Source organism: Thunnus thynnus, chromosome 3, assembly GCF_963924715.1.
Source record: "Thunnus thynnus chromosome 3, fThuThy2.1, whole genome shotgun sequence".
In the NCBI taxonomy this organism is placed as follows: domain Eukaryota; kingdom Metazoa; phylum Chordata; class Actinopteri; order Scombriformes; family Scombridae; genus Thunnus; species Thunnus thynnus.
The window spans coordinates 6,638,239-6,652,079 of record NC_089519.1 but is presented as its reverse complement, the minus strand read 5'-3'; the positions used below and the strand labels follow the sequence as shown (position 1 = coordinate 6,652,079).

General features: G+C 40.7%; 1 protein-coding gene across 2 annotated transcripts; it reads right to left on the bottom strand.

Annotated features, from left to right (window-relative positions):
* Window positions 1-515: 515 nt before the first annotated feature.
* Window positions 516-13,593, bottom strand: tecrb (trans-2,3-enoyl-CoA reductase b). 2 transcript variants are annotated; one of them, XM_067582679.1, is made up of 12 exons: window positions 13,521-13,593; window positions 9,895-9,945; window positions 4,479-4,530; window positions 4,295-4,339; window positions 4,071-4,174; window positions 3,488-3,603; window positions 2,782-2,887; window positions 2,540-2,612; window positions 2,417-2,460; window positions 2,192-2,249; window positions 1,477-1,565; window positions 516-1,202 (listed from the first exon to the last, which is right to left on the bottom strand). In XM_067582679.1, the coding sequence occupies exons 1-12, from the start codon at window positions 13,533-13,535 to the stop codon at window positions 1,029-1,031; spliced, it is 927 nt and encodes a 308-aa protein (XP_067438780.1). In that variant the 5' UTR covers window positions 13,536-13,593; the 3' UTR covers window positions 516-1,028. The 2 variants fall into 2 exon arrangements, with proteins under 2 accessions (XP_067438780.1, XP_067438771.1); XM_067582670.1 differs by lacking the exon at window positions 13,521-13,593 and having other exon boundaries at window positions 9,895-10,195.
* Window positions 13,594-13,841: the final 248 nt, after the last annotated feature.

Sequence of the window (13,841 nt, the reverse complement as noted above, 5' to 3'; positions counted from 1 at the left end):
AGACTACAACTAAAATAGATTACCCACCGTAATGAATATTTTCCCATTTCTATCTTCACCAATCATTACACACACAATACTTGAGTCTGAATAAGTTATTCATATTTTGTTTTCATTCTCCATTTTCTTGTATTCGGTTACCAAACTATTGCAGGTATGGCCTGTTTGACATAAACTGTCATATATCTTGAACACATTATGTCACTGCAGCCAAACTTAGATGTTAGATAATACATTTCAACCCTGACCGACTCTGCAAATTGACCATTTTGCCTGTTGATGATGCTACATTAATATGTTAAATATTACGTAACTCTGCGGTCCTGAGTTCTAACTTCCCTGAAAGGATTTAGCTATTATTCACAAATCATGGCTTGGACAAAAGCTTTGTCATTTAACTTAATACTTGGTTTTCCCTTTACAGTATGTAGAATAAATATCACATGTTTACACACAGTAGATTAAAGTCATTAATGATACACTTGTAATACTGCACATGACTGAGCAAAGCAACATTTTGTTTACCTTTTTTTTAATAAATTACTTCATCAGACATCAACAAAATTAAATGCTGTCATGGTTTTAAATTTAGATTAATGGATATCAAAATGGAACAATTCAAGATTTGCTGTATATCACCAGATGCAGATTCAGCCCCAAAACAACAGTATCAGATGTCATGAGAGTGGTGGGACATCTCTCCGACTTACACTATTTATATACAGTACAGATCACTCTGGAAGCTCAAATGCACACACATCAATTAACCAATCAGAAAGGGTTTGTTTGTGGGTAATAAAAAAACCTTAGCAAGAGTAGTGTTTTACATTTTCACTCAACATGACAGGGATCAAGAACTGGAAGGGAAAGAAAATTTGGGCTGGGGGGCGGGGTTAGATTCTTTCAGTCGGTCTGGTAAGTGTGAATCCAGTGTAGATTTAGGAGGAAATTAAAAAAAGGAGGGCACCCTTTCACTTTTGGGGTGGAGAATTGGAGCTGAATGGGTGAGGGAGTGACTATGTGGTCCTCTACAGGATGAAGGGCACGATGGGTGAGCGGAGAGGAGGGTAGTCGCGGAACTCCTTCAGGTAGCTGCGGTGCTTTCCCTTGGCCCACACGGTCATCTGGATGAACCCCACCAAGGTGAAGAAGGCCACCGGAAGACACTGAGTCATCAGAGTGAAGCCAAGCCAGGAGCCCAGCTGCAGGAGGAAGAGGAGGAGGAGGAGGAGGAGGGAGGGATGTTACATACAGACTGACACCACCAGAGGGCAGGAGCTGCAGGTCTAACACTAACAAAACCTTCAGTGTTCTGTCAACCAAAGGGAAAAACAAATGGTGCAATATAAACTACGTGGTTTAAACCTCCAGCTGTGTAACTAATGTTAAGTACTCTCTTAAGCTAAATTTGACAATTCATCACTCTCTGTTCCAGTAAGACTCTTCAGCTATCACATGCTAAATAAAGCATGTTACCTCATAGGTGTAGTTGGGGCAGGAGACCAGCAGGAAAATCCAGGTGAAGGGGTTCTTTGTTGGATAGGGAATCTTCCTGGTCTTGGAACCTGGATGAAGAGAGCAAAAGAAAGGAAAGAAAGGAGGAGAGAATGTCAAAGAAAGTTATCTTTTTTAAAAAAAAATCTATCTACTCGTTCTTATGTTTACATTTTGGGTCTGTTGTCATAAGCAACCAGTTGACCAATGATGACATTCTAAACTGACATTAATTGAGAAGCACACAAATATATTTCAATAAGAAGTGATTTACAGAACTGTTACCAAAACCTATTTTTAATTTTATTTCTTCAATGAAATACAGCAAATATAACTGTGACCAAAACAAGGCTGCTATTAATGATTATTTTCATTATTGATTTCAAATAATTGATTAATTGATTGAAATATAAAATGTGAAAACTGAAAATTTCCTAAAGCCCGATGAAATGGTATCAGATTTCTCTGTTTGTCCAAACAACACATCAAAATCAAAGGACATATCAAGGAAAAGCTACAAATCTTTACAATTAGAAGATGGAACTAAGGGAATGTTTGGCTTTGTTGCTTGAAAAATGATCTAAATATTATTATTTTTCCCGTTGATCCATTAATCGACTACTTGTTTCAGCTGTAGTTGTAACTATACAGTTGCGTGTTTGAGCGACAGATGTATAAGTGTGACTGGTGTGTGTACCTGGCGGACGGAGGTTCCGGAGAGCAATGTGGATGGAAAAGTTCCCGACCTGACAGAACTAAGAAAAAAAGAGCATATATCATTGATAAAAATGAAGTCAGGGCCTGTATCTAAATAAACTCATCTTAAAAAAATACAGTTGAAGTAAATGTCACCCTTGTTTATACTCATCAGTCAAATCAAATGATGCTTTATAAATTAAAGAACAAAGTGATGAATATTTACCAAGAAAATGATGAGGGCCAGTCTAATCTGTTGCTCCCCGTAGACTGCAACAAAACACAATTAACGTATGTAAGATGAAGAGGAGTTACAGTGACAAACAGGTTCGTGTAGGTGTATACTCACTGGGTGGTGTATACAGCGGGTGGTTGATGTAATAGGCCATCCATGCTGCAAAGCCCCAGTAGTAGGTACAGTTCTGAAACAGAGAATGTGACGGGAACGTTGTCATCGAGACTTCCTTGTGGCGGTAGATACACTTCTGTTAATTATTCAGCTTTTACTCCGTGTAACCCACATGACATCTTTGCAGATATTAATGTAAGGAAAGATGAGTGACGGTGTGTGAGTGGCAGAATGTATCTCACCTTAAAGATGTTGCGTAACGGCATGGTTCCATGAGAGAAGCGATGGACAAACAGCGTCTCCAGCAGCCTCTTCACGTAGTGAAAAGAGTGACACATACAGGCGAGACTGGAAAAAGCAGAGACACAATGTATAAAAAAAAAAAAATAAGGCTGCAGATACATGGCATCCTCTCAGTGAGAACAAATCATTCATTGACTGTTTTATCATGCTCTGTCTAGATAGGATTTTAAGGCTCATTTCCACATTGATATGAAAAAGCATGGTTTAAAGGAATAGTTTGGTATTTTGGGGATAAAACTGCCTACCAGCACCTCTAAAGCTCTCTAATTACCACCTTATATATCTGTCTTTGTATCTCTGTCTCTCGTTGAGTCTTGTTGTCACTGTGAGGTTGACAGGCAACCAGCAAAGACTACAGGAAATCACTGCGCCTGGCCAAGAAACTGACCCACGCATAACCCACCGTAACTGATTTTAAACTAATTAAACAAACAAGATACAACCTGTAAATTAGTGAGCTTGGCACGCAGACCTTTGTGCTAAGCTAAGCTAACCTGCTGCTGGCTGATGATAAATATTTAAGGGACAGACATCAGATTGGTATTGATCTTCTCATCTGATTATCTGCAAGAAAGTTAATGTGTGAAGGAAGTAAACCGTGCATTTCCCAAAATATTTGTGAAGGCCTGTGTTGGAGACACTCACTGTACGACCCAGTGTTTACTGGTAGTAAAGTCATATTTGGGTGCATAGATGAAGGGAACTCTGAAGTAGAACATCAGATAGATGACCAGAGGACCGGTATACTCGGTCAGGAAGACCTGAGGAAAAGACAGAAAGCAGGACAGCATGAGTCACAGCTGTTACACATTATCTAGTGCTAATGAAGTTTGTTATATTTTCTTCTCCCTCAGCCTGGAGACTCAGTTTAACTCAGATAAACAAACACTGAGCACATACTTTATTCATTTTTAGCCTATGTTGTTGTCATGCTGGTGATTTATTGACTTGCTGATGTCTTAGAAAGATAAATATCCACCTTCTGCTTCCCTTCTCTCCTATCTCAGTCACTTCATGCCTCTCCTCCAATTCCCAGCGACTGTAACTTCAGCAAATTAACCTCAGAGTCAAGAGGAAAACTTCTGCCCCACACATACACACAGTCCTTTTTTACCCAGCGGGAAATCTCGATATAGCCTTGCTTGATCCCACTCGAGCTCTGATAAAATGTGGGCTTGTCAGGACTCTGGACTGGGTCTGACTGTCCCTGTGTTTGGACTGTACTCACTGTGACCCAGCTGATCTGAGCTCCCAGGTCTCTGAAGTAGAACGTTGCCGTGGTTCCCACAGGAAGATTCTGCAGAACATCCTCGTCCTTCAGAGACTTCCCCTCTGAAACACACACACACGTCAACTTAAAAACACACACACTGAGATTTACATTAAATTATAGTTATCGATCATCACGTTCTTTAATTATACTGATTACCCTTCACACTTTTGCTGACTTACTGGGGTCGAGGCGAATGGACTGTCTTGCTGGGTACCACTGAGGATCTGAAACAGTCATATAAATACTTAACAGACATCTTAAGATGGGACATAAAGTAAGTATTTCTATGTGCAGCTTGAAGATTTACTTGATCTTGAATCTGATTTATGAGGCTTTAGTCGCCTGCAGAGAGATGACACTCACGGGTCTTGTGGAACATAGACTTGATCTCCCCGATAGTGGCATTTGGCTCAACCTACAAATAACACCGCAATAAATAAGCAGAGGGACATGTACAGACATAAACACACAAAGGAACAGATAATAACCCTGTTTTCCATTCATGATGGTGATTAGTGATAAATTTAGCTCTGGCTGTGCTCACACACCCCATGGACGCGGGCTATTTAACAGCTGGTATTAGGGTTTTAAAGAGCCTAGACACACACACACACACACGCATATAACCACAGCCAAAGTACACGACCTTGTGCCAGGCTGCCAGCAAATGGCCAAACTACCACAAATATCAACACAATGGCAACAACACAGAAACAAGAGGACACAAATGCGAATCTGCTAGCAGCTGTGTGAGGCTGAGCAACATGCTAACACCGGCATGACAACATGCTCACATTTGACAACGCTAACGTGCTGATGATGCAGGTGATGATGCTAACCATGTTCACCATCTTAGTTTAGCGTGTTAGCATGCTAACCCTTGCTAATTAGCACTGACCACAAAATACGGTTGAAGTTGATGTGAATATCCTTAATTCAGCAGGTATTGGGTCATAAATCAAAAGTATTGGACAAATTCAAATTTGTGACTTGATGACGGAGCAAGTCAGGGATGAAAAGTCAGGGATCATCAAAGTCTTTATGTCCTGCAGGGGGACGTGAATGTCTAATTTTATGGCAATCCAATCACAGTAGCTGTTGAGATACTTCTGTCTGGACCAAAGCGGTGGAGCCATCATGAAATCAAAGAATATGAAATATTAATTTCTCCCCTCTGATTTCTCAAAGGACACACAGGACCAGTGATTTACAGAGCAGATATATGTGCTGTAGCTTTAAAGTGTGGTGAGCCCTGTAGCCTCAAGGGTTTTATGTTGACTGTCACATATTTTGTTTGGAATATTTTTTGACCGTCTGAACACTTATAATCTCTACAATCAAAATGAGTCCAGAATTTAATTATTAGGTGTTTTTTTTTTAAAAAACTTTGAGGATCTTTGAGGATCCAGCTGAGACTTTAGTTCCTGTTACTCTGTGGCCCTGTTCACACCTGGCATTAACATGCATCTTGGGTGATCCGATCTAAGTACAGGTGTGAACACACCCGAGATGCGTTGAGGACGCATTGAGATCTGATCACTCAGACCACATTTGGAGGTGGTCTGGGCCGCATGTGGCCACATTCATTTAGCAGTGTGAATGTGAATGTGTCCTGGGCCACACTGAAGGACCACCTACTCAACTGATGTCCTCTATTTTTTGACAGACTTGGCATGGGAAGGGCACTGCAGCCTCCGTCCGAAGCTGTGTTCCACTTGTTTGATAACAGAATAAAGAAATGTATTATTTTGTTTTTCATGTGAATTAAAGAAAAATGAAATCCACTTCCCATTTTTTCCTGTTTTTCTCGTTCCCCTAACCTGTTATCCTTTCCTTATCTTAAAAATCAACAATCAGAATAGAAATTAAACCAAAACCAGAAAATCAATTGTTTTTCTCTTGTCTGTCAATATTTCAGAAGCTAAAACGTTTAATTCTGTTTCCCCAGGATAGTTTCTTCTGTCCTGTCAAGTTGATACAGTTTTTAGTTTTGCTGCTTCACTGTATGAACCTGGACTGTGTGTGTGTGTGTGTGTGTGTGTGTGTGTGTGTGTGTTTAACAGCTGAGCTTTTGGATGTGTAGAAGAACACAGAACATTTCCACTTGTGATCTGATCACAACAGATGCATGTTAATGCCTGGTGTTAACAGAGTATAATTTACCTGGGTTGTCAAACCTTTCATCATGACCTTATGACTGACCTCACAAAGGGGAATTTTTATGTTTAAGCCAATTTACTATAAATGGTAGGTGTACACTTAATATTCCTGCTGCCCAGTGCTGCCAGTCTTTATGGTTTTTCTTTTAAAAATAATTTTAGTATTCTGCTGTTATATATATCATGTTTAGATTTACCTGTGAAGCACTTTTGACTTTTCCTGACCTGTTTCAAATGTTTAGATTTTAACTGCCTTTAACCAACTGTTTCTATTCATTTTAGTAGGTTATGAAAAGAAACTTAAGAGACCTGAAACGTGCTTGAGATGAATGAACATAATCTCTACCTCCGTCCTTTGTGTATGATACATTTTCTACCTTATGCAAGTTTTAAGTCTCTGAAACTTCAAATTATAAAGTCCAAACGTGAAAATCATTTTATTCTTTAGCTGTACAGCAGGAGCGCAGTGACTGAGTTTAATACCAAGACCTAATCTATTAGTCTTTCCTTATATGAGCGTGAAAACACACAATCTGCATGACATCATTGTAACAGCTCAGACATCTGCATCAAAAATCTCTCAAGCCTCTGACATTTATGACCTCAGTGACAAGTTTCTCAAAGCATTTTAGTGTTGATCCTGTGTTTGCCTGCTGGCCTGGACAAGGAGAACTAAGATGTTTTTTTGTGAAATGTATACTTGTATAATGCAATCACAGTGTCCAAGCAAGGTTGTGACACGAGAGGAGACAAAAGCAGCAAAACTGAAAAAAAAATATAAATAAGTTTCTCTGTGGCTTTCTAGAGAAGCTCATGAATCTACATATAGGTGTGTGAGAGGCCAAACTACACCAAACAAAGTACAGACAGATAGAGAGCACAAATGTTTGCACCTTGTACATCGTCGTTCCTCAGACATTAAATGATAAGTTACTTTTGAACCAGCGTATCATTACAAAGCAATTTGAGCATTGAGTTTGGCTGATAAAACAGAGTAGATGTGTAATCAGATGCTTAGTAACTGGCAGTCCTGTGTTAAACAACTTTATGGCCTTGTTCAGTATAAACAGTACAGTAATACTATAAATAATCTCAGCACTATGGTTAGAACAAAATGGCCAAAAGAGTTATTTTTCAGGGGATTTTAACGAAATGTAAATAAACTAGAGATCATTTCCTCAATTTCAATGCTTTCAGCATGAAATTAGAAATATGATTTATATTTTGTAATTGTTTTTCTATTGAACTCACCAAGTGACTTCCCTCACAGACTGTGTGACCCCGCTGTAGTAGCCTGCAGCTGTAATTGACTTAGCTTCTGTTCATGTCGTCCTGAGGACCACGTGCCATTTTCAGCAGGATGACATCATTAAGAAACCACCTCTCTGTGACCCCTGTAGGCCCCCCTTCTTTCTACAGGCTTCATTCAGTACTGCGATTATGAGTTTGTCCTATAAAACCTGACCCAGACATGATACAAAGACTTCAATTTTATTTCTAACTCTGTTAACCCACTTTAGGAAACCAGTCACCCCAAAGGGCCCTCTGTCCAGATCCAGATCTATATCAGTCATAACTGTGAAACTGCCTCTCCAAAAAGGTGTTAAGATTGTGGATGCCATCACCATGGAAACTCTGCTAATCCGACAACACGGTATAATCCAACAAGGATAGCACCTTACACTTGTCAGTCGTGAGGAGCAGCCTTTGATAAGCCGAGTCTGTCCTGGCTGACAGGGTAACACCACTGTAAACTTGGCTAATGCACCGCCACACACCAACAGGCCTCACACCAACGATATACTGAACCCTCCTAAAGCTACAGCACTGGTCTACAGGCCTAACAAATTAATGCTGTCTAACACAATAATAACAAAGTACAGGCCAAGTTATAATTACTGTAAATATACCTGATAAAACACGCTTAGACGTTCTATCAAAATAAATTTGACTGATGCCTTTTAGTCTGGACTTTAATCCACCAGTAATTACACTGGTCAAACCAGACTGTAGTGCAAAGATTGTTGTTCTGTGCAATCTGGCACAGTACCGCTGCCAGTGATGTTAAACGTCCTGCAAACCATCAAGAAAATGTGTTGACATGAACTGCAGAGATGTCTGGTTTTGACTCTGCTACCACTGTGACGATCAGAGAACTTGATACCTCGTTTAATTAAAAAAAACAATTACACACCAACACCTGTACATATTTGTACTTTGCTACCTCTTACACCCATGATTACTGGATTTATAATTTTTTATTCAGCATCTTTTTACTCTGTGTGTTTTACTTGTACTATACGGTGTGATGAAAGAGCACAACTTTTGTTCATGTACGTTTTTAAAACCTTCTCTTTCCTTGTGAATGAAAGTGCCCTGAGATCACTTCTCTTATGATTTGGTGCTATATAAATAAAATAAATTGAAATTGAAATTGTTGATTCGTTGTGCTGCTACAAGCCAGTCCAAAACAAATTCCTAATCCATCAAAACCAATAATGCCATCCAACAACAAATGTTCTAATTTAAACGGTTTTCAAATGTATAAACAAAGACATAAATTATATTCTGACACTCATGTATGTATGTTATTTAGTTCATAGACGGTATCATAAGATCGACAAAAAACATTAAATTCTTTAATCTCTTTGCCAGATTTCAAAAGTAGAAACCTTTTAAGAGTTTTAGGATTGTAACAATGTGGGATACACCTCGTTCAAACACCTGAGACAGAGCAGCTAGCGGGACTAGAGTGAAACAACTGCTGACGACCTGGAACATGAAGTGATGAACATTTCACACAGAGAGGTGAAGTGTCTGGACACATTTTATTTATTGTTAGGAGAAAAGTGCAACCCTATATGTACTACCTCCAGTTGTACAAATATTAGGCTTGCAGACATGAATATTATGAATATCATTACTGATATTATGAATTCTATAATATTATACAGGAATACATTGACACAGAATTCCCACAGGAGCCTCACAGGATGTGGACACTGCTTGTTAATGAATGCAGAGTCCATAGACTGCGGTGGTGGTTTATTATTGTAAAGTAAACTGTACCTCGTATCACATGTCCCATACGATAACTGGTGCCTCAAAATTGACTACAGACTTGAATGAGCAGCTCTCTGACACACTCCGAAAGCTAAACTAAACTATTAAAGCTTAACGGGGGTAGAATTTATTCCAGGGTTGTCACACTCGTTTGCGGTAGTTATTCATGACATTTTGTCGACCCCCTTCGTGTGCGTGTGCCAAAGACACGTACCATACCCAGGTAACTGAACCCAGCAGTGTTGTGTCTCATGTTGTGTCGATGGTCACACTCACAAAGCTGACTGACAGTAACGAATACAACTATAGCAGCTCCAATGTGTTCTAGAGACACACTCACACTTTTTACAGTAATGTAGGACTGCCAAATCACACGTCGCCTTTAATGAACGTACAGACACACTCTCACACACTCAGACACAAGGCCAATCAAATGTGCACCTACAGTCATTAAGACACTCATGGCAGAGCTGGGGTTAGTGAGGTATAATTACACTTAAATAAATTGAGATGGAAACTATTTAAATACAAAAAGAAGAAAAAGAAGAAGTTCTCACCTTGTCCAGGAAGCAGAGCTTGTCCTTGGTCTTGGCATCCAGTATCTCCACCTCAAAAAAAACAACAGCCTTTTTAGGTTTTTTAGCAGGTTTGCGTTTAACCGGGGGTGGGGCCAGCATAGGGGCAGCCGCCGCTGCCCCATTGAGCGCCTTTTTACCGCTGGTGGCCTCTAATGCTAGGGCATCCATGTCCACAGTCCTCCTCCTGGACTCAGTTTATTCCCTTCTCCCCCTCACTCTTCCCCTCAGTTCTCTCGTCAATCTCCACCTCTTGACTTGTCTATCCCAGATCCTCGCCAAGCTGGAAAGGAGAGGAGAGGGGCAGCACTCAGCTGTGGAAATAAATCTGTCTCCCCCCCTGCTGCCCCTCCCTCTTTCTCCTCTCTGTCATTCTCTCACCCTCCCTCCCTCTTTGCCCTCTCTCATTCCTTCACTTCTGGCGCACTGCTTTATTTAACTGCCAGCCGACCCCCGGAGCGCAGACATATGCCACATGTGTGTGCACAGTTGCATACATAGGAATGCCCAGCGCTCCCCTGGCAGACTGTCCACAGTAGATCATCTGCATATACAGTAACTCATGATGGAAACTTCTAGAGCAGAGGCTTCATTTCAGAGCTGCTGTTTTGGTTTGGAAATATAACCCCTCCTTAAAAAAGGACACCTAATGACCCCTGACACCTCTCAACCTCTGGCTAAGTGGGAAGAAGGAGGAGAGGCATTATGACCAACAGCAGCCCCCCCCCCCCTCATAGTTTGACCACCTCTCTTCCTCTCACCAGCTAAATATAAACATCTATTGCTAACTCTGCATAACCAGACCCCCCACCCATCTATGCCTACGTATGATGTCACAGGCTCACTATTGATTACGCTTTGCAGGACTGTCATTCGGTCCTCAATGACTTCTATCTACAGCTTCAGCTAGTCATCCATGTCCATACTACAGCGTGTTGTACCTTGAAACCAAGCTTGACTGCCAGATCGCTCAGTCACACGCAGAGGGAGTCGCCCTTTCCTGCCACCAAGGGGTGATAATACTCCAGACTCTCATGGCTTAGTTGGGGCATTCCCCTTGGTGAAGCCCACCACCCCCCCCTCCCCTCCGCACCCTCCCATTCTCTAATGACCAACAGTTGGAGATACAGTTTCCATAATGAATGAAAGACATATAGTCACAAGTGGCAACATGTAGGTTTACACCAGACATGTTTTCTTTCTATATTTATATAGACATTTATGAAAGATTGTCTGTTATGTAAAAAAAAACAAAACCCCACTTTAAATCAATTTCATCCAAACATCCTTATGTTGCCCCAAATTTGGATTTTTGTTTTTGGTATGCACACTTATCACAGCGTCACATGTAGAGAAGCAAGCATCATTACAAAAGAAAAAAAAACCCTTAAAAAAGCAAAACAAAAAAATTTTAGTCCTAGAGGCCTAAACTTGCTAATCATTAGGTTTTTGTGGCCTGAGGCAAACACTCATGTACACTTAAAAAAGGCAAGACACATGATACTGCAGTCGAGACTTATGGGAATTAACCACATCTGAGTCTTCTCTGTGCCAGGCATACCCACTGCCACCACATCTCCCCCATCTCGTCTATATAAAGCCTCTGTCTGGCAGTCACAGTCTGTCCTGGTAATACGCTCTGGGCTGAGGGTGAAGCAGGGAGAAATGAGCTTTAATTGCGACACTGACCGGTGAGTGGAAGCATAGTTTTGCTGGCTTTTCCTGTACTTTCTGTCCATGATGTCACAAGGTAAGAGACTACTTGTGAAATCTATCGAAGATTGCATGTTTAGACAGACAAACAGACAATCTGGAAATGTTTGCACTGCCAGACAGAGATCACTGAAGGTGATGCAGCTCTCTGGTGCTATCTGGTGTAAATATAATGAAACTATGATTAAACTGGTCTAATGACCCAAATGGCAAACAAATTAAGATCAATTTACATGCAAGATACTGGGAACAGTGTCCCTGGAAAGAAATTGAACAAATAATTTTTAGTTTGATACTGTATTGCTCTTCATTTAGCCTTAGCTTCATATCAAAGTGCAAGATGTAAACTTCACGTGTTCTTCAAATTTCACACTGACGTGAACATTTCTCATTGAAGGTTTGCACTAGTTAATGTGTTGATTATGTGTATTATTTTCTGAAATCAATTAGCATACCCAGTCTAACAATGCATATACAGTATATTGGCTAATTCAGTTTCAGTGACCACATGTGCAAAAACCTTTGCACTCACTAAAAGTTGCTTACTGGTGTTGCACCATATACTGTGACCTGTGATATTCTGTGACCTGATAAAAAGGTCACAAGCTGTATTTTTATTAACTGTGACTTCAGAGTATTTCATAACAATCACAGATTTTGATAGCTGTAATCAGAAAAGATAGTGTCTGTCTGACCTGTCGATCAACCTGTCAGTTTTTCTTCCATAATTGACCTTCACAGAATATGAGGAGTCACATATTTCAGTCAGTGCAGCGCTGCATCCACTAGTTACTACATGGGCACTATCAGTGGCTTCATAATACTTCAAAAATGTGCAGGCTAGTGGTATTCAACTGCAGGCAAGGTCATGGCCAAGGGTGATCTAGCTCTAGAGGTCATAACTGAAGATAGCCATTAAAAGGTGAGTCAAGCAGATTGATCAGGGGTTGCCTATGATTGACATATTGACCTGTGCACACCGGTGCAAACACTGAAAGGTAAAGGATTCACACAGTTATGAAATAAAAACTTCACTATAAGAAAATGTATCAATCCATGTATTTTTCATGAACTCAGCTTTTATCATTCTACTTTTGTTCTTCCTCACCCAGGTTGTAAAACCCACACCTATCTACAGAGAGGAGGGGAGCTGGAGGTGCCACTGGTTGGGTCAGTTTCAGTCAAGCTGCTTCAAATCCTGTCTGGTGGGTTTTGGTGCTCATGAAACTATTTCTTAACATGTAGAGGAGCTTTCAGTGCTTGTGGTTGTGCAATAGTACCACAGGAAACATTAATTAATTACATTAGTGATGTAAAAAGAGTAAAACAAGGCGTTCTGCACAGTCAAGACTGGCTGCCACAGTATTTTATTTCTGAGTAGTGACTGACTTTGAGATGTTTAAAACATAAATAAATAAATAAATCGCACCCAAGCCATGAGGTTTAATGAAACAGGGCTGAGATTGCGCGCTTGACTGTTCACCTGCATTGTGTTGTAATAACAAGATAAGAAGCGCCTGAGTCACTCCAGCCAGAGACGGCGCATTATCCTACACAGAAACGTACAGTTCATATCGAAAACTTCACAAATTCAAAACACACTTCCTCATACTGTGGGTGGAAGTTGACTTTCAAACACGATAACTGCCGATACAGCCGTTAATTTCCGTACATGAAAGGCCACAAAGCTTCGGTCATAGCAACCAGCCCATGACAGGCGGTGTTGCTGCAGCATGCTGTAGTCCCTGCTCATTTTAAAAACTCTACAATTGACTGTTCTGGTGGCTTTCACACTAGAAGAATACACCGGAAAATTCCACATTGGTAAAATTAATAATATTTTGGCCCCATAAGGCGCCCCATTGATGGTTTAGAGTTTCACGGACACTACTTACCTCGTAGTGCTTCATCTTGGCAGTTTGCACCCCCTTCCTTAATATCCCAGATGAGCGACAGAGCAGCTACCAATCAGCGGACTAATATGCGATTGGGCGGCCACGACATCCGCCACGCAGCCAATCAGAACCGCCGGCAGTCAGGCGAGTACGCCCACAGTATCAGCGACGTAGCCAATGAGATTTGAGCAAATTGAGAGGTCGCGGGTATGCCAACATAATTGGATTTATTCATAGTTAGGCTTTATTGCTCTTTGAATAGCAGCTCTGTCCGTTTCTGCACAACCTTACTTAGACAACAGACTCTAATGCTGTATAGAA

Excerpts from the sequence above, each read along its gene's own strand:
- tecrb (XM_067582670.1), bottom strand. The coding sequence starts at position 10,083 with ATGGATGCCCTAGCATTAGAGGCCACCAGCGGTAAAAAGGCGCTCAAT. Across the intron at positions 4,340-4,478 it reads GTCTATGTTCCACAAGACCC|ATCCTCAGTGGTACCCAGCA; the intron begins GTGAGTGTCATC and ends TGACTGTTTCAG. Across the intron at positions 1,566-2,191 it reads CCGGAACCTCCGTCCGCCAG|GTTCCAAGACCAGGAAGATT; the intron begins GTACACACACCA and ends CTCTTCATCCAG.